At 45.4% G+C, this 25543-nt stretch overlaps 1 protein-coding gene across 1 annotated transcript in view; it reads left to right on the top strand.

Annotated features, from left to right (window-relative positions):
- LOC144792120 (choline-phosphate cytidylyltransferase A-like) overlaps positions 1-25543 on the top strand; it is a 184935-nt gene that overhangs the window by 64839 nt on the left and 94553 nt on the right. Inside the window, exon 3 of the mRNA XM_078666995.1 lies at positions 14065-14221. Within this exon, the coding sequence (XP_078523121.1) occupies positions 14102-14221 (120 nt within the window). The 5' untranslated portion in view covers positions 14065-14101. The remainder of the gene's footprint in view (positions 1-14064; positions 14222-25543) is intronic.

The raw sequence follows: 25543 nt of genomic DNA on the forward strand, positions 1-25543 counted from the left end.
GGTTTCCTAAATTTCGGAAGAACATACATTGCAAATTACGCAGAAAGGGTCAAACCCCTTTATGATCTAATAAAACCAGATTTTTAAAAAACCAATTGGACTCAAAAACACACAGAAATTCTGAGATCCTTACAAACAGATATGTTAATTAAAACAAAATTAGAAACACGTGATAACACACGCAACCTTGTGATTCGAGTCATCCCAGGAAGATGCGGATTCACATACCTGACCTCTAACGAGGGAGAAAAGGTACCAATTGCATTCAAATCACACTTGTACACAGAAGCTGAAAAGAAATTCAGCATTAAAGAAAACATTGTTCATGCAGTTCAAACCGCAATAGCTAGAGAAAAAAATAAAGCTGACGGTAGACACATCACAGTCAGAACAGCAGATTCAGCCTTTGAGGCATTAACAACCCCGTGTAATTTACCAACAACAGCATTGAATCTGGAATGGATACAATGGGTGAATTCCATTACAATGGACAAAGTAAAATACTACTTTGATCCAGAACTAGAGGAACTAAAATATCTAGAATATGAAAGAATATTCCCTCTGCCAATCGACATTCTGCCATTACGACAGTACGCTTGTGTAATCTATACAGACTGACATGCTCAACCATCCGTTTGGGGAGAACAAGCATACAACCCCACATGTGAGATTACAAAAGAAGTGTGGCGCGGAGGTATACTAAGACCTCTATTAACAAACACACTCAGTAGAAACTAATTCAGAACAACAGACTGAAATAATAGCATTGAAAATGGCGCTAGATAATGCAGATCGCGAATTCCCGACACTCATAGTGTCCGATTCGTATTACTGCGTCAAATCATATAACAGCGATTTACAGAAATGGATTCAAAACGGTTACAAAGATGACACAGGTGCAACAATAAAGCAAAAACTGCTTTGGGAACAAATAGTTCTGTTAAAAAAAGAACTACCAAAGACTCACGTGATACACTCACTGAGTCATCAGCGTGATGGCGTTCACGTTGCAGGGAATTCATTGGCTGAGAAAGCCACAGCGGTAGCAACTGAATCGGCTTCCGTAGCTAGAAAAAAGCGTGCAGTAAAATACATTGACGGTGAAACAATGCTGGCGGTGAAAACGTCATCAAAAGGCGACTGCTCAGCGTTACCGATCAGTTACCCACTCAAATATACATACATAATCGATGCGAACTCCGTTCCTTTTGCTCGAATCCCTGGAGTGGGGGATAGAGTGATTCCAAACATGGACAGGAGAGGCTTGTTAATAGCAGACGCACATATGGGCGAGGGTCTCAGACACCTCAAACTAAAAGATTCTCTGGAAGAATTACAATCAGTGTACTGGTGGCCAGGCATGAGCCTGCATCATACCATTTTTGTAAAAAACTGCCCAAACTGTAACAGAAATAGCAGTGGTGAAAGAAACGGTATATTACCTTGGAGTTTCACACCAGAAAGGATCAACAATAAAAAATAAATCCCAATATGAAAAATGCGTCGTATTAACATACAGAGACTAGTTTTCACTTATAATGTAGACCCCAACTTTCGGCTGACGCCAGAACTGTTATATCAAGATTTGCAAGTCTATAATGGCATATACGCTAGAAGCATGCTACATACTGACCAATATCTTTCCATTTGCCTCTTGGGTATGTGAGGAGTGCTTGGCCAGAATGAGCATTGCATTTGCGGAAATCTTCTCACTTCCTTCCTGAGGGATACGGGATGGTGTAAAGAAAAAACCAAAGGCATAGAGCGATCTATAACAGCTAAGGTATTAGGTTCGGGAGCTGGGTGGGTCAAACATCTAATAAGTGTCCAACGTAGTCTAAACAACTTGCCAAGAAATTCTCTGAAGGGATTCAGTCCGTACGAATTATTGTTTGGGACTAGGATGTTAGTCTTAGATCTTGACAGTCAGACTTCAGTGGTGAAAGAAAAAAGCTTTGATATCAAAGATCGTTTGGCTATTTTGCAGGACTTAAACGAAACAAGAAAAGACCTGAGCAACATAAAGTTGAAACAACAGCCAATAACCACTGAAGAAACACAGCCTGTCCCAGCAAGACCTGTCTGGATTCCAAAAATCGGGGATCTAGTCAGAGAAAAGATCGCGGTAAAGAAGGAATTTGGGCCTTCTTACAGAAAAGCAGTTCCTGTCTTGTCCATCAACGGGACAAGATCAGTTGTACTACCGCCGCTTGCTGGTAAAAAGGAGAACCGAGTTGTATCCATCGACCTGGTAAAACCACAATCATGTGGCCGATAACAAACAGTAGGCCAAGTGGACTCCCGATAAGTAGTAGAACACCGAGGTTTGCTACAAGTACAGAGGTGCTAACTAAAAGGCTAATCACATTCGAAACGCCTACAGAACAACAACAAGGACTATGCAACAATGCAGTGGAACTCACACCTCTGAAAACCCAAATAAAAACGTTTAGTAGAGACACACCAACCTACAATGAAGTAACAAATGAATATGCAAGAAACAGTAATCCTGAAACAATTGGAACAATTGATAGAACAGCATCCGGCTACTTCATAAACTTCAATGATTCCTCTGAAGACCTCAGTGAATCAAAGACACAGCCATCAACAAAATCCCTTAAAGACAAAGCTAAGGAGCATTTGAAACAGCTGAAAGAAACCTATCTGATTTCTCCATGGATTGAATTTTGGGTGTCCTTTGGTGTATTTATCCTCATACTTTGGCTCATCATGGTACTATGTTTGGGACGCTTCATTGAGGGAAAATATGCAAAAATGGACACAGAAAGCCAGAAAATCCACTTGATCCTCAAGCCACACACGTCTTCACACGTCGAGAAAAGAGAACTTTCTTCAGTCAACTTCACAGCCAATCCTATACCGGGTGGGGTAGCATGGGACAATACTGACTATGAAATTTATGGTCCGGTTGAAATCCTCAAATATCCACACCAAATCAAGATCTCGTTGAGTGACTTTGTAAAACCAAACTCATTTGCTGATGATTGGGACTTTGAAAGTATTAATGACATGATGTCTGACCTAGTGATGTCTGCTAAATTTACCAAACATGATTATTTGCAGGGTTCGTCTAATTATGATAGTATGTACTGCTACAACCACTATGGTAACCATTTTCTACATAAATCTGCACAACCTAGAAATGTTTTAAATTATAATCAATGGGAACATTGTGCAACCCCTCCAAAAGGAAGCTCAAGAACCGTTTATGACAAATATTCATATTTTTCAGGGTTCAATACAAGTAAAGCTGAAACATTTTATTTTAAATTGTCAAATAAGACGGGAACAAAAACCATGCTTACAAACACAAAATTGATATATTCGGACTCATTTTTTGAACAGATGAATACATTTGGTTTTGATTATTGGGACAAAAATGTGGAAGTTAAAAGTGTTTGGGGTACAAGAGAATGGCAAGTTCAGGGTATAGAATCATTGTTTAGAGCCTGCATGATCCCAGAACAAATTATATTCTTGAATGACACTATTCAACAAACTACTTGTCTTGGATTAGCCAAAATCAAAGACTTAAATAAACCGTCTATTCCAAAACGAACAAAGAACAGCAATAACTCTGCAGATGAAGAGATAGACGTAAACTATGTATTAAACCAAAAGAGAACAAATCCTGATTGGAAACAATGGTTTATCTGGCCCACAGATACTAATAACTGTCAAGACAGATTCCTGAACAAAACACAGGGGTTCACATTGACCAGGCCAGACCCTAGATATTCCCAAAGACAACACCCAGGGATAATCACCACCTACAGTGTGGGCAAACTATGCCTTCAATGGCTACAAACTTCCACACTGACAGAAATTAAGCAACACCTAACTTTACTTACTGATGGTGCTGACTTGCGTGATTTCATTATGGGACCGCGCAAACAGCGTCAAAAACGCTTCATAGCAGCCTCTATATATGCAGCTTACAACGAGGCCTGGAAGATAACTCAAATTGAGACAGCAGAAAGTATACGGGAAATTGACCGTATTAATTTGGAAAAATCGCTTTCTGTAGTGGACAATGGGTTAATGACTCTGTCCTCCAGAATTTTTTCATTGGACAGTATTGTGTCTTCAGCAATCGACATAATATCGCAAGACTTACTGTTGTTACAACACGGTCAGTCGCAATTGCGTTCTATTATACAGCTTGGATGGACGTTACAAAATCTGCGTTCAGGCTATGTGCCTTGGCGTTTAATCAACACAACGTCACTATTCAATATCTTTAACCTTACTGATAAACAAATCAGTATGGCACAAAAGGGTGCTGATTATACAATCCTGAGCATTGAGAAACTCGAGAGATTACCATTGACAATGTCAGAACGACCTGTCATTGAATGGATAATACATGGGATAATTAATATTCCGATATCTACTTTCAGGTTTCAATACTGCCAAAAATATATACAGGCTGGCATGTACGAAAAATTGGGAAAAGGGTACATTAAGTCAACATGGAACTTGCCCTATTCACATGCATGTGTCAGTAATAAAGGACAGAAAGTGTTCCTTAGTGGCAGTAATTGTGCAATGTCACTAAGCGGTACACTTCTGTGTAATGGAATTAGTTTGCATGGAGCCTGTGAAGGGAACTCAAATAACCTTTCATGTCACCAGCTAGGCACACCTGCAACACAGATAGAACCATTCTTTAAAAGACTCTATAACGGGAGTTACATCCTAATTGTGGATCGCAGATGTTGTAGTCTACTGCCCGGGGTTCCTTATCTCGTAAGTACGACTGCGAAGGTCATGTGCTGTGGACGCTTATTGTTCCCCAGCTCCTTTCCAGACAGGGAGGCAAGGACATGGCCTAACTTGAAAATTACTTCTATTCGAATTGATACTTTAAGCAGAATGAAAACAGTGCTTCTTCAGACGCCGACCAGGCTCACGTCACCAAAAGAAACGTATGATCTCCTAGTCGCAAGGACGACTGCAGAGATTCATTCATTGTTAACTAATTCCCCCATACATTTCGCAGAAATCCTGAATGAAATCTTAAATATTTCTGATACCAGTGGAGTCTCAAATGTATTTAAGACATTATTTTCAGGAGCATTAACACCATTCAAAGCCATACTGGGTATTTTTCCAGACCTCGTCCATTCGATTTTTGGAGGAGTTCCCCTCATTTTGGGACTAATTGCAGGAATCCTATTCTTAGTCCTTATATTTCGTTATGGCAAACCATGTCACAGACAAAACACCTGCGACAAGGGAAGAAACAATCCGAGCCATTGGATACCGGGACCGGATATCAAAAATCCTGGGACTAACCCGGCTTAGAGACCTGAACATGACTTGGTTTCTTTCATTTCGGCCGATATGGCAAAGATGTGTTTTACCTGTATTAAGGTGCATGCTGTGCGGAGAAGAATGCGTGTTGGACACCTGTCTGACGCTACAATCGGATGCGCCAATGGATGCAGAAACATTGTTGGGTCCGGTAACGGCTCATGCATTGTGCTGCCCTCAACGGCTGCCAATCCTGATGACGGCATTCGTGGAAACTTCACCACTACGATTAAGGGGTAGTGAAGATCAAGATGAAAGCAGCATCGATCAGGTACAACCTTCTGTCAGCAATACTACTCAAAACGTCAATGGAGACAATCATGCACATGAATGCATGGTTACATCTTTTTCCGAGTTAGTGGGACTCTCACAGGAAGCTGTTGACAGCTTTTTCAGCAGTCTCAATGATATGATGTTCTCACCAGAGCAGAAATAACGACTCTTGAACAAGCTAGCACACGGCGTTCCCGACACCTTGAATTTGGCCTTCAACTTTAATAATAAAGTAGCAAGATAAACTTTTCCTCCAGTCCACGGACAGCAATTTTTTTAGCAGCCCCAAAATATTTTTATAATTTTTTCGGGACACTTATCTGCTTAAAGTAAGAACTATTCTTAGAGAACTAATTTCTGTTTTTAGAAACTTCATAGACATTAGCTGCCCGCTGGTATGTTCATAAATATTTTTTGAACTGTGATGAAGTGGTCTCGAACTTTTCTTCTGTATTAAGAGCCATTTCATGTGTAATTCTCATATTCGATTACTAATAATGTATACATATGCGTGATTCATTTAGCATTATTCTACTGCTTGAGTGCATATAGTACATGTGACTATTTTTTTTCCCGTATATTACATAATTTCGAAATGCATTATGTGTATTTTGGGGTGATAAGGTATACACGATACTCTACAGTGTGTTTTACTATGCCTAGATTCGTAAATATGGCCATAGTTAGCGTGGAGTGGGTGTGATGTATTCCTATAGGTTCTGTATAGATCCCCCTATTCCTGACCCTATTCTGGTTAACAAATTAACTAGCAGCCATCCCATGATGCAGAAACCGTTATCTGATTAAGCCAGACCACGGCACAGGAGCGCGTTATCTGATTAGGTCATAACGCTTGCCATCTAATTAGGCAAGCAATATTCCTCAAGCGCCTGATAAGGCATACGGAGTTCTCAAAACAAATCAAACCTATGACAACCTGGGAAAATCCCTGCGGCCATTGTTTTGATTTCTCAAAGAACTTCAGTAAAAGAATGTGCTAACGACCAGCTCGTATGACATCCTTATTGACGTATCTATGTCCATCCTTACGTCAATCTCGGCACCTTACAGGTATAAATATTACCGACATTGCCTTAAGCAAACACACGCGGTGGTGACGAGATCGGAGCAGCGAGACTTGCCGAAGCCCAGCAGAGAGCGAAGCCCACTGGCACTGCCCCGCCTTCCTGACGCGCTGAGAACAAGACGCTGCCTTTCTCCTGCCGAGAAATCCAGCTCCGGCGCTTCCGAGCAGCCCTCGCAGGCAGCTTGGAATATCGAGACCACAGACGAGAGATACCATCCCTCAACCATCCTAGATCTCAGGTACAGAACTGAATAACCCCTTGCAGAGAATTCTTGAGTCAGTCACTTGGCAAAACAAACTTAACTCAAACTGCTACTTTCTACTCCAGCCCACGTATTAGGCTTAGGTCAGGTACACCGGGGTAGGCGTGGTTAGAAGCACCAGTTGAGTACGATTAGTTAAATGTATATATGTATGTATATATTCTATCCATTTTAAATAGCATTTGGCTTAGAAACCATATCAATGCTTTTACAGTATTATTTCATAATTCTGCTTTTATTGTATGCACTTTACTTAACCATAAGTATTGCAATAATATCGATTCATTTCTCTTGTACGAGAAAAGAGACTGATCAATAAATAACATCTTTTATTGAACACGCCCGTCTCTTCCTTTTCTCTACAATCTGGTGAAACTAAGAATGCACGTACTGACTGAGTAAAATAAGTTGTCTTTTGTTTTCACACGACTCTAGAGATATACTCTTGATTAGGGGAGAGCAAAGTTGTCATGTTCTATGGTTGTCAGAAACTAAATCCCTTCTTGTCTATCCAGGGAGGTTCAACTCCTCCTTGCCTATTCGAGTAAGTTTCTAGTGAACTCTGAGCTAGCTGGCAAACACAAAAATTTAAGTCTAATATCGACAGTAGAAGACCTAGTTAACGTCTGGTCTAGGTCTATACTATTGGAGGTATTATTCCAATGCGCAGAGCCTATTGGGATAATAGGAACTACACTACAACTCGAGTCTTAAAATAAAGAAACTCGAGCTACGACAGGCCGAACGAGCCTGGAGAATGGCATACTGCCCGATTCGTAGGCAACATTACATCACCATTCTCACTGAATATAAAAAGACATCCTGGCAGGAAAGACACAATATTTTTCGGGGCGCATATTAGCCGCAGAAAGCGAGCCACGTGAGATTTGCCACCGTCCACGAGCTAGCTTCATCGCAGAGAACTCTGCCCAAGATTCCCCCTTCCCTGGCCCTATGCGACTCGCTTAACGAGTTTTTCTTCGAGAAAATTGTCTGTATCAAAGCCAATATCCCTCCCCCTTCCCCTACCTCCACTGATCCCCATCCACCTGGTAATTTTCAATCCCTTACTCACATTCCTCCACTCACCAAAGATTCCTTTCTCCCCCTACTCAGGCGCGTCAAGTCTGGCTCTTCAGCTGACATCTGCCCGGCTCGCATTCTTCGTCAGATTTTCATTGATTGTCCCTCTCCTGCCCTCACTTTATTGAATGATTCCTTCTCCCTTGGTTCTGTCCCTACCCCCTTTAAGACCGCCATAGTCATCCCGATACTAAAAAAGCCTAGGGCGGACCCTGCCTCTCCAGCAAACTATCGCCCTATATCCCTTCTCCCGTATCTGGGAAAGGTGGCTGAGTCCCACGTCACCCAGACGCTCAGCTCTTTTATAGAGGCAACTAACTATCTGGCACCCTGCCAGGTGGGCTTTCGCCCCCGCCACTCCACCGAGAAAGTGGTTATTTCGGTCATGGACCAACTCAGGGAGGGGCTCGACACCAACACCCCCAGGCCTTAGTCCTTCTGGACTTGTCGCCGCCTTTGACACAGTGGACCATTCCATCCTTTTGTCCCGTGTCAAGGCGGCGGGCATAGGGGGACAGATATTGGCCTGGCTCGGCTCCTTCCTGTCTGACCGTACTCAGGCCGTCCACCTGGCCGAATTCTCTGCTCCGCCTCGCAGTGTGCACTGTGGTGTCCCTCAGGGTTCCTCTCTCTCTCCCCTTTTGTTTAACCTTTACATTTTTCCCCTTATTTTTGCACTGCAACAAATGGAGGTCACAGTTTACAACTATGCTGATGACCTCCAACTCATTTTTAATTTTTCTACCCCTACATTAGGTACCACTTGCTTCCAGTCGGTCATGCTGTTTATCCGGGATTGGATGAATGCGAACCATCTTAAACTCAACCCGGATAAAACAGAGTTGGTTTTGACTGGGGGCAGTGGCAACCCTTGGTCTCCTTCCTTCTGGCCCGACTCCCTTGGTCCCCCCCCTACTCCTTCTCACTCTGTCAAAACCCTTGGAATCACACTTAATCATCAGCTTACACTTCACTCCCACATTAGTTCTGTTGTTTCCTCCTGCTTTCTCACCCTACGTATTATCAGGAAAATATCCCTTTTTTTCCCCTACCTGCACTTAAACTGAAATTAATGGCCATGGTCCTATCCAAAATCGACTATGGCAACATTATTTACTATGGCACTCCTGCCTACGCACTTCAGCGGCTCCAGTTAGTGCAGAACCAGGCTGCTCGCCTAGTTTATGGCCTACCCAAGTCCTACCACTCCTCTCCTCTTCTCTCTGCCCTTCATTGGCTCCCCATTAAACAACGGGCTCTTTTCAAACTCGGATGCCTTACCTTTCAAGCCCGGGCAGGCACGGCCCCTGCTTTTATTAATGCTGCCATCACCAACTATGTTCCCTCGAGAGATCTTCGTTCTTCCTCTAAATCCCTTCTTGTCATCCCTCGTTTTAAAAAACAAAGATCGGGAGGCCAGAAATGTGCGGTTCTCGCCCCTACCTTCTGGAACACGCTCCCTCCCGCCTTCAGTTAGACACTCCCTTTCCTATATGGAGTTTCGTAAGGCCTTAAAAACCTTCTTATTCCAGCAGGCTTTTAGCCCTTAAACCTTGTGTTCTTTAGCTCGCTGCTTCCCCCCAGCGCCATGAAACTGCAGAGTGAACGTGCGCGTTATAAATTCAAAAAAATTCAAATTCAAATGCCTTTTGACAAAAAATAGGTTTTGGCGCCATTTTTTCTTGGAAGATAAATTTCCTCGTCTTCGGAACCTCTGTATGTTCAGCTAATTGTGCGGTCAAATATAGCATTGGGCCCTGTTTTCCCTAAACGTTTGTGGGGAGTTCTCCTCTGGCCCCTCAAGGTCCTGATAGTTGTGCTTGGTCGCTTATCTTGAGGAAAGCCCCACTTTCAAAGTTCCCAGACCCCTGCCGTGCTGAGGGCTCGGTGATAGCAAAGTCCTATTGCAGAGCAATAGCTGCAGATGTGAGAAGAACCAGAGAGCCTTACAGATGTTTAGTTGTTACACAGAGAAGCCGTGCTCAAATGTCTCTTCCGGGACGGAAGTGATGGAGCACGAGGACAAAAGACCAAATGTGTCTCGTGCAGCTGCTTTGGGGTAGTTATTTTTGGAAGAAGAGTTCAGCAGTGGGAGATCAAACATGAATAGACGTGTCCTCGTGGGTGACAACAATTCAATTTCATTCGTAGGAAGGCGGGGAATGCACTTAAGTACACACATTGTAAGTTCATATTTCCCTGCTGTCCCACTGTCTTAAAATACCCTGACTTTTCACACCAATGTTTGTCAGATGTTCTTTACTGTATTTTAAATCACTTTCTGCTTCATCTGGGAAGACCCCTCTTTTCTCCTCATCTATCGACCACTTTTAGCTGTTTGTTGTTAAAGTCCTAAGATGCCTCCTGCCTGTGGTAAAAGTTTTTTTTTTTTAAACTTTTAGCCATGGTGCTTTACAACACGGCTAAAAACATGTACAAAGCCTCGCGTAAACACGACCCACTGACTTTGCAATTCTTGTTTATTTAACCCATCTCCTTCATTGTGCCTGCTCAAATTGTTCGCCTTTTCTCTCGCCTCTCAGTGGCGTTTATTCCCCCCACCACCACCTGCCCACTACAACGTCGCTCACCCGCCTCTCCCTGTTAAATCATAACTGTTTTCCTTTTTGCAGGGTCACACAGCTCTAATTTGCTTCAGGTCGTTATTTAAAAAAAAAAATACATGCTTTCACATGCACTTAATTTATTTACTTACTTTTTTATTCTTATTTTATTATTTATTGCACCAAGATTGATGGCTTCTGCCTTTGAACCCTAAATAAAAAACAAAATGGTGTCCTCATACTGACGCATGTGTGATTGCACATGCATACGTCATAATGCCTGGCCGCTGTGGCGTCATGATGCATATGCAACTACTCAACATTTTACTTTTTTTTTGCCAACGCTGGTTAGCATTGGCAATTCAAATTTGGGATTTTTGGGGGACTGATCCTGACGAGCATCTGCAGAAAATATTGGCACACCCAGTAGTTTTGCATTGTGAAAGCCTAAAGGCAAGCCCTGTTGGCGTTGCCAGTGCCTGTTTTTCTTGTTGAATAGTGAAGCCTGGGTGGAGGTTACATGTCCCATCCCCGCTGGATTCTCCGACTTACCTCCCTGTTCGTGAAATACTTTTATCAATACCATCTTCAAATGTACTTACCTGGCTTGAGCTTTTACTGCAAAGCTGAACTCCAGTCACTGGTTTGGGGTCTGGTCATGACTGAATCTTTGTTTTGTAGGCTAATGTTTTTTTCTCCCAATCAATCAGGGGCTTATAAAGCGTGCTACTCACCCGTGGGGGTCTCAAGGCGCTGGGGGAACTGAAGGTGTCTCAATATCTCTCTTTGTAAATATGTGACATAAATGTCGAATTAAATATAGAACTGCCTGGACATATTTGTAGGGCTTCATTTATCCAGTTCCAAACTGTGGTGTATAAAAGTGCTTTAAATATGCAGGGTGATATAAGCAACATGTGTATAAAACTCAGGTATTGTAAGTGAATTAAATCAGTTAATAACAAGTGTTGGTGCGAACAGAATGGCACTCATTTTATCATTCGCGGAAGGATACAGAGCTGAGTTAGTCCTTCGGGTTGTTGAGTTGTGCAGAAAGAGGCAAAATAACGGGAAGAAAGAGGCAAAATAAAGGTAAAAAACCAGCTGCAAGAGGCAAAATAAAGGTGAGAAAAGAGCAGGAAAGGCAAAATTAAGGTCAGAAAGAGGTAAAGTAACGAGCAGAAAGAGGCAAAATGAAGGTGAGATACAAGTATAAAGAGGTAAATGAGCAGGAAGAGGCAGAATAAAGGACAGAAACGAGCGAGAAAGGGGCAGAATGAGCACAAATTAAACGCTAACCCGGTTATGCAGAACATTGGAATCGACATTAGTGGGCTATTGGACTGTTAAGGCCGTCAGCCAATCAGATTCTCCAGAATGGGGTAGTACAGGGTCTCAGGCACAGCTCTTCACAGTAGGGAACTTGGGGGCAGATTTATGAGGCCCTTGCGCCACGTTTACGCCGCTGTTGCGTCACGCAAGGCGGCGTAAACGTGGCGCATCCCTACGAACGATTTACAACGTGACGCATCTAGGCAGATGCGTCGCGTTGTAAAGCACTGCGCCGCTTGTGGGCGTTCCGGCGCAGGGTGGGCGTTCCGGGGCAGGTGCGCCTCGCAAAAATGGCTGAGTGAAATCTATAAGATTTCACTCAGTCACTTTCAGGCCAATGCTGCGTCAAAAGCCTGCGCCTGCTTGAAGCAGGCGTAGGTCTTGATGCAGCATTGGTCAGATAGGGCACCCCCGAGCCTTGCTGGAGCTGCGTTGCACTTGCGACGCAACTCCAGCAATGCGCCGCCTTTACGGCACAGATGCGTCACGCATCTGTGCCGTTTTTGCCCCATGGTGCGCCGCATTGTAAATGCGGCGCACCATGGGTGGCGGAGCTGTGGCGCACTGTGGCGCACATTAACTGCCGCATCCCTGGGGATGCGCCAGTTAACATAAATCTGCCCCTTGCTGTTTACAGGGAAAAACAGAGCGGGGGCAATAACAGAGTATTAACGACCAAGAAGCACAGCCAACACTTTCAGCTTGTAAATTGGATGAGGGCAGTTATCTGGTGTTATTGACTGGCTCAGCAGTGATTAACACAACATTCTGACCGATCGCTGTATTTAACTTTATTCTGTCTCTAGTGATTAGCCCACTGTGTAGAAGTGTGGCTCAATGGTTAGAGCGGCAGACCCTGATGCAGAGGTCTGGCCCGGGATCAGGGTTCAATTCCCGCCTCGGTGGGTCTTGGGCTCAAATTTCCTCGGACCTGATAATTCTCGCCTAGGTGCCTAAGCTAACCATGGGTCCCACTCTGCAACTCTGGGCAATAGCTTGCTTAATCTCCACAACGGCCCCAACAGCGCTGGGATGCCTGGCTTCACCATGGGGGTGCCCAGGAGTGGACACCTCACAGGGAAAGCCAGGATGGGTTCCACAGCGGTATTCGTACAAGCGCCTTGAGACCTTTGCGGGTGAGTAGTGCGCTATACAAGTATCAATTTACATTTACACTCAATAGGCACATCTGATTGTGCCATTGCTTTATGTAGGGCCCACCACATTGATTGATTGATTGATTGATTGATTGGAGTGGCCTGGGGGGGGGGGGGGGGGGCTCAAACCAGGGAAATGGCCCCTGGTCGAGGATGTAGCTGCGTTTTGTGAAAGTAGGAGTGTGCTAACATACTTGTAGGAGCGTGGGGGTGGCACAGAGCCCGGGTCCATTTAACTGAAGGGGCAGTGCGCATGGGCCCCCCCGCTTCTCACCCCCACGCACAGCAGGGGTAGCCGTCTGTGATACTTTACACCTCCTCTCTGTGGCCCCATGTGACTCGCTGAGACAGGGCAGGCTGCCTTTTACACGCGCGCCCATTGCATGCTGGGACTTGAAGTTCAGCTCTGAGCGTTGCAGGTTTGCGCACAGGGTGCCAAGCAGGGCAAGTGCCATGGGTTGGAAGCCAGGGCCGTCTGGAGGTGTGGCACAGACCGGGGGCAGCCGGGGGTGCCCAGGGCACGGCCCCGCTCCTCGGGCAGCAGGACAGGGCAGTCAGGAGTGCCATGGACGGTGTGTTCTGGGCCCCCTTCCAGGCCTATATTTAGCCTCACCCGGGCAGTGCAGAGGCCAGAGCGCCCTGTCACCGCTCCCCGCGCCGTGACTCAGCCCCGTGGGCACCAGCCGGGCCCCCGCGGCTCGCATGCCACAGGGCCGGGGTGGGGCTCCTGGCACCGGGCAGGGCTCCAGCGCTTGTTTTCAGGGCGGGGGCCCAGGGCGCATCTCTGGGAGGGCGCTGGCTGCACACTGTGTACCTCCATCCGTGCAGAGGGGGCGGTGCTGGGCTCTGGGGGCAGCGGGGGCTTAAGCAAAGCCCAGGGGGCAGCCAGCAGGCCCCTACCTCTGTGCTGGGTGCTTTCTTCAGTTCAGACCCTCCCTGGATGATAACATTGTTCTTTATCTCTGCAGCTCCCACTGCAGCGTCGACTACCAGCTCGCCATCGACATGGAAGAGCCCCTTAGCGCCGAGAGGCCCACCAGCAGGAAGAGGAGGAAAGACGGGCCCGGCTCCAACGGGGCGGCGGAGGATGGCCAGGTGCCGCGGAAACTGGCGCGACACACCATCGTGAGTACATCTAGAGCCAAAACGAGTGCTTAGACACATCTAGCGCTTCATCCATCCCGCCTCAAAGCGCTGCACTCACGCCACACCATCGTGAGTACAGCTAGCGTCAAAACTAGTGCTTGGACACATCTAGCGCTTCATCCATCCCGCCTCAAAGCGCTGCACTCATGCCAGGCACGCCACACCATCGTGAGTGCAGCTAGGGTCATACTAGTGCTTGGACACACCTAGCGCTTCATCCATCCCGCCTCAAAGCGCTGCACTCACGCCACACCATCGTGAGTACATCTAGCGCCAAAACTAGTGCTTGGACACACCTAGCGCTTCATCCATCCCGCCTCATAGCGCTGCACTCACGCCACACCATCGTGAGTACATCTAGCGCTAAAACTAGTGCTTGGACACACCTAGCGCTTCATCCATCCCGCCTCATAGCGCTGCACTCACGCCACACCATTGTGAGTACATCTAGGGTCATACTAGTGCTTGGACACACCTAGCGCTTCATCTTCCCCGATGGGGAATGTAACTTATTCCAACTCCTGTTACCAGCCGATAGGGAAAGTAACTTATTCCATTTCCCTTTACCAGCTGATAGGGAAGGCAAGTTATTCCAGCTCCTGTTACCAGCCGATAGGATAAGTAACTTATTCCAAACCCTGTTATCAGCCGATAGGGAAAGTAACTTATTCCAGCTCCGGTTGCCAGCTGATAGGGACAGTAATTTATGCCAACTGCTGTTACCAGCCGAAGAGGAAGGTAACTTATCCCAACTCCCGTTACAAGCCAATGAGGAAAGTAACTTATTCCAACTCCTGTTACCAGCCGATAGTGAAAGTAACTTATTCCCACTGCTGTTACCAGCCGATAGGGAAAGTAACTCATTCCAGTTCCTGTTACTAGCCGATAGAGAAAGTAACTAATTCCAGCTCCTCTTACCAGCCGATAGGGAAGGTAACTTATTCCAACTCCTGTTACCAGCCAATAAGAAAAGTAACTTATTCCAACTCCTGTTACTAGCCGATAGGGGAAGTAACTTATTCCAACTCATGTTACCAGCCGAAAGTGAAAGTAACTTATTCCAACTCATGTTACCAGCCAATAGGGGAAGAAAATTATTCCAGCTCCTGCTGCCAGCTGACGAGGAAGGTAACCTATCCCAACTCCCGTTACCAGCCGATAGGGGAAGTAACTTATCCAAGCTCCTGTTACTAGCCGATAGGGAAAGTAACTTATTCCAACTCCTGTTACCAGCCGATACGGAAAGTAACTTATTCCAACTCCTGTTACCAGCTGATAGGGGAAGTAACTTATTCCACCTCCCATTGCCAGCCGAAAGGGAAGTAACTTATTCCTGCTCCTGTTACCAGCTGATAAGGAAAGTAACTTATTACTGTTCCATTTACCAGCCAATAGGGGAAAAACTTATTCCAGCTCCCGTTACCAGCCAATAGGGGAAGTAACTTATTCCAACTCCTGTTACCAGCCGATAGGGGAAGTAACTTATTCCAACTCCTGTTCCTGGCCAAAAGGGAAAGTAACTTATTCCAACTCCTGTTACCAGTTGATAGGGAAGGTAACTTATTCCAACTCCTGTTTCCGGCCAAAAAGGGAAGTAACTTTTTCCAACTCCTGTTACCAGCCGATAGGGGAAGTAACTTTTTCCATCTCCTGTTACCAGCTGATTTGGGAAGTAACTTATTCCACCTCCCATTGCCAGCCGAAAGGGAAGTTAACTTATTCCAGCTCCTGTTAGCAGCCAATAGGGAAAGTAACTTATTCCTGCTCCCGTTACCAGCCAATGAGGAAGGTAACCTATTCCTGCTCACGTTACCAGCCAATGAGGAAGGTAACTTATTCCAGCTCCTGTTACCAGCCAATAGGGGAAGAAACTTATTCCTGCTCCCGTTACTAGCCAATGAGGAAGGTAACCTATTCCTGCTCACGTTACCAGCCAATGAGGAAGGTAACTTATTCCAGCTCCTGTTACCAACCGATAGGGAAGGTAACTTATTCCAACTCCCGTTACCAGCCAATGAGGAAGGTAACTTATTCCAACTCCCGTTACCAGCCAATGAGGAAGGTAACTTATTCCAACTCCTGTTTCCGGCCAAAAAGGGAAGCTAACTTATTCCTGCTCCTGTTACCAGCCGATAGGGGAAGTAACTTATTCCAACTCCTGTTCCTGGCCAAAAGGGAAGTAACTTATTCCAACTCCTGTTACCAGCTGATAGGGGAAGTAACTTCTTCCAACTCCTGTTACCAGCCGATAAGGAAAGCAAGTTATTCCAACTCCCATTGCCAGCCGTTACCAGCCAATGAGGAAGGTAACTTATTCCAGCTCCTGTTACCAGCCAATAGGGGAAGAAACTTATTCCAACTCCCATTGCCAGCCGAAAGGGAAGGTAACTTATTCCAGCTCCTGTTACCAGCCTCAATCACAATTATGGATCTACCGGAACACACTAGATCCTTAACTTTAACCCGGAAATCAAATAGTGACACTGCTGATGAAAATGAGGACTTACTGGGGAATCAGTCCCAGAATTTTTCATTTCTAAGGGGACCATCAAGGTCTCTTCCCCTGTTTTTATACACCACATCCTCTGCATACCCAGACATACATACTTTTGTCATGTTTGAATATAAATGCAGTATTATTCATTTGCCTGTTTAATATCTAAATATATTATGTCATTATAAAAAAATAAAACCATATTCATAGGTTCGAGTACCTACTTATCATATTTAGGTACAGCTGCATATATATATATATATATATACACTTGTGTACATAGCTATATACTGTGATATATGTATGTGTAATGCGTAAACCTACATTTGTCATATAAGTAAGATGTTTTTTTCCCACAGATGTATATAATTCTTATATCCTTGTTCAATGCATACTCCTGTGCAGACACGGGTATAAGCACATAGCCGTGTTTACATATCCAGACTTGCGTGTCCATTAATACCTAAATATGCATGTATTGTCCTATACATACGTTTTTAAATATGTATGTATTCACACACATGCACTTAAATGCATATATGTACCTACCCATAAATACACACATATGTAGGCACATCCTTATACAAAGCCTAAGCATGTATTGATGGAGTGCATATGCTCCCAACAACTGTAGCATATCCAGACACACACATACATGGAGCACATACATATACACAGATTGCCATGTATATAACACTTTTGTAAATTTAGACGGCTACATAGAACATACATATGGAGGCATATGTATTCACAGATAGATACACATACTGGTGAATCCCTATACAAAGTAGCGCCCCATATAAATACATACATCTGTGTACATACACTGTACGATGTCTATATACACAGACATATGTGAATTTGTAAGACAACTTACATATACAAGCATTGTTCTATAAATGGCAGAGGTTTATTTTTCTCTGTCTTGTTCCTAGAATTGCTGTAGATTTGTTGTGAGTATTGTGATCATGCAGGGAAGAGCAGGCTCGCGACTGGTCTTCTGAAGCTCAGATGGTTCCCATTGGACTTTGTTTTGTCGTAGCGAATCCCATAGTTTGTTGCAAACACAGAGAAAGATTGGCACCCATGGTTTTTTTTGGTGTGCTGGCTTTTTGAGATGCTGTGCCACCCTAGAACGCAAGTTCCCGCGCGAAATTTATTTTGTGATTTAAAAAAAAAAAAAAAAAAATTTTCCTCTCGGTCGAAAGTGATCCGTTGACGCATATTGACTCGTGGGGGAGACAGAGCAGCTTGAATGTGGATCTTCTGGCAACTGGTAGCCAGTGGAGGGTCTTCAAGGCAGAGAGAGATGAGCTTGTGGCTTTACATGTAGGAGTAGCCACAATAGACACGTGGCAGCAAATGATACTGGATGTCTGGGTACTATTGCCGGTTTGCCACTGGTGGCCATGCCATCGCAGTGCCCGACACAGATGCATCCACTGCGCTAGCAGAAGCTGTCTGTCAGTCTAAAACCATGTACGAACAGCAGCTTTTTGGTTCGTTCTTCTTAACGTTCAAGCCCAAAATAATATTTCATACAGGGATGAGTTAGTCTCCACCCTGTAGGATCCAGGGATGTTGCCACAACCCGACTCCTGAGACATGGTAGGTTCCATCAGACGACCTCCGAGCGAGGAAAGCTAGGAGAGCGAGGATCACAATCTCCCATAAACATTTTGCCCACCTGTAAATTTCTGCCATTTGTAGGTTCCGCGCCTGCGTAGCACTGCGTTTTGTTAGTTTGTGGATGGCTTCTGGAGAAAATAAACCCACAGGGGGGGAGTTGCTTTTCAAGACTTCCAGAAATTCTTGACCAATCTTTGCTTTAAAGACCTTGTTAAGAGTAGGTTGCATGTATAGTCATTGAGTTTTAATCAGATGCATCAACACTGCAGGAGGTGGGAAAAGTGTTTTTAGAAATTCTTTAAACAGAAACATTTCATTTTGGCAACCACAAATCAAGCTTGAAGCCCTGAACACACAGGGCGGGCGGCACATTTGTAGGAAAACAGCTACTTTACCTCTTCATTATTGGATCAGGATTAGGCCCAGGCAACGTTTTCTTTACACTAGTGTCATTTCTGTCATTTCACGTTAAACTTGCTACTTGAAATTTCTAAAATACATCCATTATGCTGTGTAATTTCAGGGCTGTTCACGTAAAAATCCTATAGTGAGAACATGAACAGAATGCAAATTGCTGTTTGCGACACCGCTGTGTTCTTGCTTCATTTTTGTTTTTAGAGGTAAAATGCATCCTTACATTTTGCATTAACATATAAAGCTGAATGCTGGATTTGCATTTTATTTCACTCAAACTTTCAGAAATTTTGAGTAATTACACGAAAGAAAATTGCGCAAGTTTCGCACACCCATTAAAGTATCTCCACTGAAATCCGCTGCATCCATTTCTTAGTGACAGACACCATACTGGCCCCAAACACAGTGTTTCAACAAAGTTAATACTTTTTGGATGGTTAAAGTTCAATTTATATTATACGTATTTAATTGGTTCTAATGTTTTTTCCCCAGAATCTCTCATCTGCCACCACATCTCTGATCAGTCTGCTCTTTTTCACTTTGTTGCATTCCCTTCAAACAGGTAAAAATGTAGATAGCACTTCAATTATTTATAAAACACCGCAAGGTATCGACTGATCCACATTCAGCTCCAAAACGTATTTTCTCTCAAAATGCAATCAGAATACTATATTGTTGTTTGGTTTTGTTCCCTCCACACAGATGGAGAGCATTTGTTAAATATTTAAAACCACTTATACTTCTTCCTGTTCAGTTTATTGTCCTCAGGCCTTCATATTCATCACACAGAATGTCTTGCCAATGTTCAGGTCTGCTGGGTCTTGTATGAAGGTAGAACTCCTCAGTGATTTTCCAAAAAGTTACAAACCTCCTTTCTCAGGGGTGAACGCTGGAGCAGGGGTTTCCAACACCGATTCTCAAGGGCAGGATTCTTTTCAGTGGTTTAGGATAACCATATACTTTATAAAGAAGTTCCTGTTATATTAGCCAGGGTTAAACACATCTTGTGTAGATATCTTAAAAATCTGGCCTCAATCAAATTTTCATGAACCTATAGTGGACACCCTGGCCTACAGGAACATCTGTGAAACTCCATAAAGTTAAACAAGTTAATAATTTAAGAAAATTACAGAGTACCAGCATGTTCTTTTAGCTTCCTCAGGACACATAAGCCTGAACTCCTAGGAAAGCAATAGTGGAATTATTGGAGTGTGGACAGCTGAACTAATGAAATGCATGTCGGAGGTGAGGACGTACATCATGGCTTGTCCCGGTGGGGTCCCGGATTAGGGCGTTCTAAGAATATGTCCCCTAGCTCATCCTGTACAGTCTAGCACAGAGGTCCTGTAAGCTTCTGGTTTCATTCAGCTGTCCTGTCTTACGTGAGACGCAGACTTTGAGAAACCTCATTCCCTGCAGCACCCCATACCGCATGAGGATCATAGAAGTGGTATCAGAAGCAGTCTGCCCTCTTCAGCCGTACCCCAAGGGCTTTGTGTACTTTAAAAGAACCCGATACACACTTGTCAGCAGTTAGAGGCACAAGAAGTCTGTGCCCTCCCAATGCTCAGCCTCCACCACCAGCCAGGGTGGAGCAGAGAAGGTGTAAGTGTAAGGGTCTGAAGGAGAAGGACTCCACATAATCTTCTACGCAGATGACACTCAACTGATCATCTCATTCACCGAGGACACCTCCAACGCCAAAACCAACTTCTGCAATGCCAGGACCAACGTAGCGAAATGGATGAGATACAACTGCCTCCAACTCAACTCAGACAAAACCAAAGTGCTGATCTTGAGGAAGAACGGCTCCACATGGTACCGCCGCTGGTGGCCTGCAGAACTCGGCCCCACACCGACCGACCATGTACACAACCTCAGCATCATCCTCAACAGCCAACTGACCATGAAACGTCACCAGCCGGAACCGGCCACAGCAATGCCCTGTACACTGGTTTCCCCACCCAGCTCCTCAGAAGACTTCAGACCATACAGAACGCCACAGCCAGACTCATCCTGAACCTCCCCATCTGGGAGACCTCCACTGGCTCCCCATCCAGAAGAGATGCCAGTTCAAGATCCTCAGACACGCCTGCAGAGCCCTCCACAACCAGGTACCTACCTACATCCACCATCGACTGAGCTTCCACCAACCCTCCAGATACCTTTCTCCTCCTCACTCACCCTCGCACACCCCTCGTATCTGTCGCAGCACATCGCTGCCAAGCCTGGGAACAACATTCCCCTCCAGCTCAGTACCGCCCTCGCACTGGCAGACTTCAGAAAGAGACTCAAGACCTGGCTCTGCGGCACAAGCACAGCGCCCAGATACCCCCAGGGGGGGCAGTGTGTGCTTTACAAGTGCTGATTGAGTGAAGGAATCCAGGAGTGGCTGCCTTGAGGAATCTCTAAGTTCTTTTAAGTCTTAATAACGAAACATGAGCAGATGAAGGCAGAGGAAGACGAACAAGCATGGGGCGGGACCTTTGTGAGAGCGCCACCACTTGTACGTCAGTTGCCTTTTTATTAAAGAGGCACAGGCTACGTTTAAAGGGAAGACCATTCTAGGAGTAAGGTTTATGGAGACTGGACTCTGAGTGTAGGTGGATTTCAGTCCTCTTGTCAAGGATAGATCAAGTGCAAGCACGTTTCCAAGACGGAGCCCTCTTTGTACCTGTAACATCACTAAGCTCCTCCCATGAACGCCCCTTCCATGGTTCTGCCCAGCACCAGGACAGACTTACAGGTTCATGCGCAAAAGAGTGACCACACCTGGAGAACGAGAGTGGTCATCAGGGCTGGTGGTAAGCATTTGTATAAGCGCGCAGAGGTGAACGCTGCAGGTCGCCCTGTCCCTTTAGTATGCAGTCGCGGTGAGGACAGATAGGGAAAGCAACAGATATCAGCTGCAAGCATCAGAGGGCACTGCAATCCCTCGTTCCAGGCAAATCTCTGGTCTTACAGGCACTGAGAGCAGAGCCAGCTCTCATTTTACAACATAAATACTGCTTATATGTTCCAAGTGCCGTGAAAAATACCACCATGCGTCCAATTTAACCGCATGCGTGCGGGCGGAATTCCGCCCGTACGCTGAGATTTCCGAAAGCGCACTTTACGTGACGAGCTGGGCTCGTCATGAGCGTGCGAGGAGGCTACCTCATGACGAGCCCAGCTCGTCATCAGCGTCGAAGGGGTTAAGGGGACACAGTAGCATTTCGATTTAGGGTGCCGGACAATATTCCCATCAGAAGTCCTCCGAATCCATGTGTCCCTGCTATAAACATAAGAGTAACAGTGTCCTGAGCAGTGTGCAGTGACACCCTCTGCTGACGACGACGTGTTGTGGTAATGTCTAGTATACGCAATAAACAAAGTTGTTGTTCAACAGAATGCCTGACCCTCTATTACTGTGCCATGGAACACCTACTCTCTCTTCCTCCCTTGCATGTCTGCCTGTATCTCTTCTCTGCCTCCTCTAGTGCATCATCATGGCTGACATGCAGGGTTAGTCTTTCCTGTGTGTGCCAGTGCAGGGAGGCCTGGGCCTTATACTACACCTTGTAAACTAAGCATCCCGCTGAACTCTGCAGACATTAAAAGCGCCACAGTCCGTATTCGCGTAGACCTGGGTAGGTGATGACCGCATAGTCCAGTTGTGATACCAGGTAGGCAAGCATGGCTTAATGTCAGTGAGGGAATAGTAGAACAAGACGCACTTCTCTTGGTAGATGTCTTATGTTGATCAGACTAGCGATCTATCGAAGAGTACCTCCCGTTGGTTCGATGAGGAGATCCTGAGAGACAGGACTGGGACAGGAGCCAATGGCCTTCTCAGGCCAGAAGTTGTGTGGTTGGTCCATGGCTCCTGACTCCACCAAGGACATCCCTGATATGGACACAATGAAGAGGATTCTGTGCCTGGCCCTCTGCCTGGTTGTATTCCTTCTCAACCAAGATGGCGGATAAGCCTCAGGAGGGGGAGCAGGTAAATGTAAATGTAGTTGAGCTTATATAGCGCACAGCTACCCGCAGTGGGTTTCCCGGCGCTTGCTTAGGGAACCCTTCCTGGTATTCCCCTGTGAGATAGCAGGGTATCCACAAGGTGAAAGTCAGGCATCCCGCCGCGAGGGGCCGTTGTGGAGATTAAGCAAGCTATTGCCCAGAGTCGCAGAGTGTGAACCCGTGAGTCGAGGAGGCACCGGGGCGAGAATTATCGAGTCCGTGGAATTTTTAGCCCAAGACCCGCCGAGGCGGGGAATTGAACCCTGGTCCAGGACCGATCTCCGCTTCCGGGTCTGCTGCCTCTAACCCCTGAGCCACACTTCTCCACAGAAAGATTGAAAAGCAGAGGCTCGATCAGTGCAGCTTCGGCTGTTTCACTCTACTGTTAGTTGTTGAGTGTCCACCTTTAATGCAGCCCAGTAGCTGGTGTGGTATGTATCGCACTTGATCAAATCCGGCTCTGCTTGGTTGGAATTTAGTAGTACACACTTGCTAGTTTTTGAGAAGCATGCTGTGTTTTGGTACTTATCGCAATAAATTCTGCATGTTCAGTAAACGCCAGACATTTGACCTCAATAAGCATAGACTGGTTAAACCTGCTGATATTTATCACAAGGCCCATAGTTGCGATAAATGCAGAAATAGGAGTTCACAAACATATTGCAATTATCTGGGCTGCTCATATTCAGGGCCTTGGTCTCCTAGCCAGTTGGGAGCCATGATGCAAGTAAAAAAATAACTAATAGAGTGAAAAAGCGTGTTTTAGTCTAAAATGCACGAGACTAGATAACTATAATTTGGGGAAAACTCCAAGCTGTCATATGTTGAGCGCCCATCTTGCATGTGCCACCACTTACCCTTGGTGTGGTCTGTGTTAACTTGTGCAAGAGTGATTTTCTGAATAGTAAATCCAGTACATTGGGTACAGTTAGTTTAGTTGTTTGTCCGGTTACGCTATAGAATAGGATATCTCCACTTGCATGTAGCGATGGTCATATAGGTCCATATCCTCAATTTTCACTCTTCTTTTACACATTCGCATCTTTTTCGAAGCCCACCAAGCAAAGAGTCTTGTTTTTTAATGACCTCCGTAACTGTTGGTCGCTACCCTTTATGTTGTTCGATTTGCGACATAGACGCTTAGTCCCTGTGACTCCATCTGTGTGGTCTTGTTCTATCGGGGGTTACCTTAACAAGAGCCCATCCCACTTTTCCGGGCTCTTATTTAGAAAATTTCCTCGAAGTTAGGTTTTGTTGGCATGTAATCTGAAATCGGGCATTCTCAGTGCTTTATTCCATTAGCCGATCCTTGTAAACTATAGCTCTCTCGACATGATGTTTCCGGTGCGTTCTTGTTTTCTTGCACGTTTTGCTGCCACGTGACACAATAGTGTTAAAACTGAGGTGATACTGTTCAGCATAACGCTGACTAAACACAACCATCAGTCAACCGGGGGAGTTATAGCCTAGCGGCCTGAGCTGCAGACTTTGGGATTAGGGAGCCAAGTTTGAATCCCGACCTTCGCTCAACATCCTACCATTCTGGGCAGTGGTAGCTGCCTTGGAATGGGGATGGTGGGTAGGGGGAACGTATTTAAAAAAAAGAAACTTACCATCTCTGCCGCACCGCCGAAAGCCTCTCCTCCGTCCTCTTCAGATCTGCTGCAAGCACCCAGGCTTCTGGACTCTCCCAGCCAATCAAGACGCTGCATGAGCAGCGTCGTGATTGGTCTGAGCGGCCTGTTTGTCCGCTAAGGCAGGGCCTGGGAGGCTGGGCATGTTCTCCATGGGGCTGTAAAGGGCTGGCCAAACCGTCATGCGCACTTAGGGGAGTGTAAACCACTCCTCACTCTGCTCTGGCGTCACAGAGTGACGCATTGAAAAATAAAATGATAATAACGTTCTATTATTATCGTTTTCTTATTCTTTTATGTACTGCTTAAATAGCAGTGGGGCGATGATCCTCAGCGGAGGAGCCGCCACTGATTCTGCGTAAATTACATAACATCCCCATGTTTAAAAAAAATAATATCTCTTGGACCATGTTCATGCTATATAAACCCACAAAACAATCCAACCGTAGTCGATATTCTCTATTTGATATATACCTTTATCTAAATAGTTGATCTTGGATTGATGTAAGTTTTGCACATGTTGTGATAGGCAAGTAATTAAGGCCAGAGTGTTTCAGCCTGAGTGATAGGAGGTGGCCTGAAAATAGTCAAAAGTACGCAGCCTGTTCATTGGCATTATTGTTTATATATGCATTTTGTTGATTGATTTACAGCACTGATCTCGCTAGCCTTACAGTGTTTTGTCTAGACGCTAGAAACACGAATGTCCAGTTATAGGAAACCATGCTTCTAGTTCAGCAAGATGGCGCCCAACTTTGTCGTTTTACACAGGCGGACTAGTGTGACGGCACTGTGAAACGTATAGCAGCTGTAATTGACCCGTGTTCTTGTATTGGCCTGGATGCCACTGGATGTCGTTGGTTTTGCTAAGGGGTGTAATTATTATGCTCTAATAGTAGTCCAAACATGACTCTTCGAGTTACGCGCAGTAGCGGGCACCATACTCCAGCACATGTCTGTAATTTGTGGCGTACGTCACCATGTGCCAGAGCCCTTCGATCCACAACGGCCTGCCTTGTAAAAGTACCGAGATTTAAAAAGGTCCGGACCGGAGGCAGATCTTTCAAAGTTGCAGCTGCCACACTTTGGAATAGCATGCCCCTGGACATCCGCCAAACAAAGGAACTT

Source organism: Lissotriton helveticus, chromosome 11 (assembly GCF_964261635.1).
Source record: "Lissotriton helveticus chromosome 11, aLisHel1.1, whole genome shotgun sequence".
NCBI classification, from domain to species: Eukaryota; Metazoa; Chordata; class Amphibia; order Caudata; family Salamandridae; genus Lissotriton; species Lissotriton helveticus.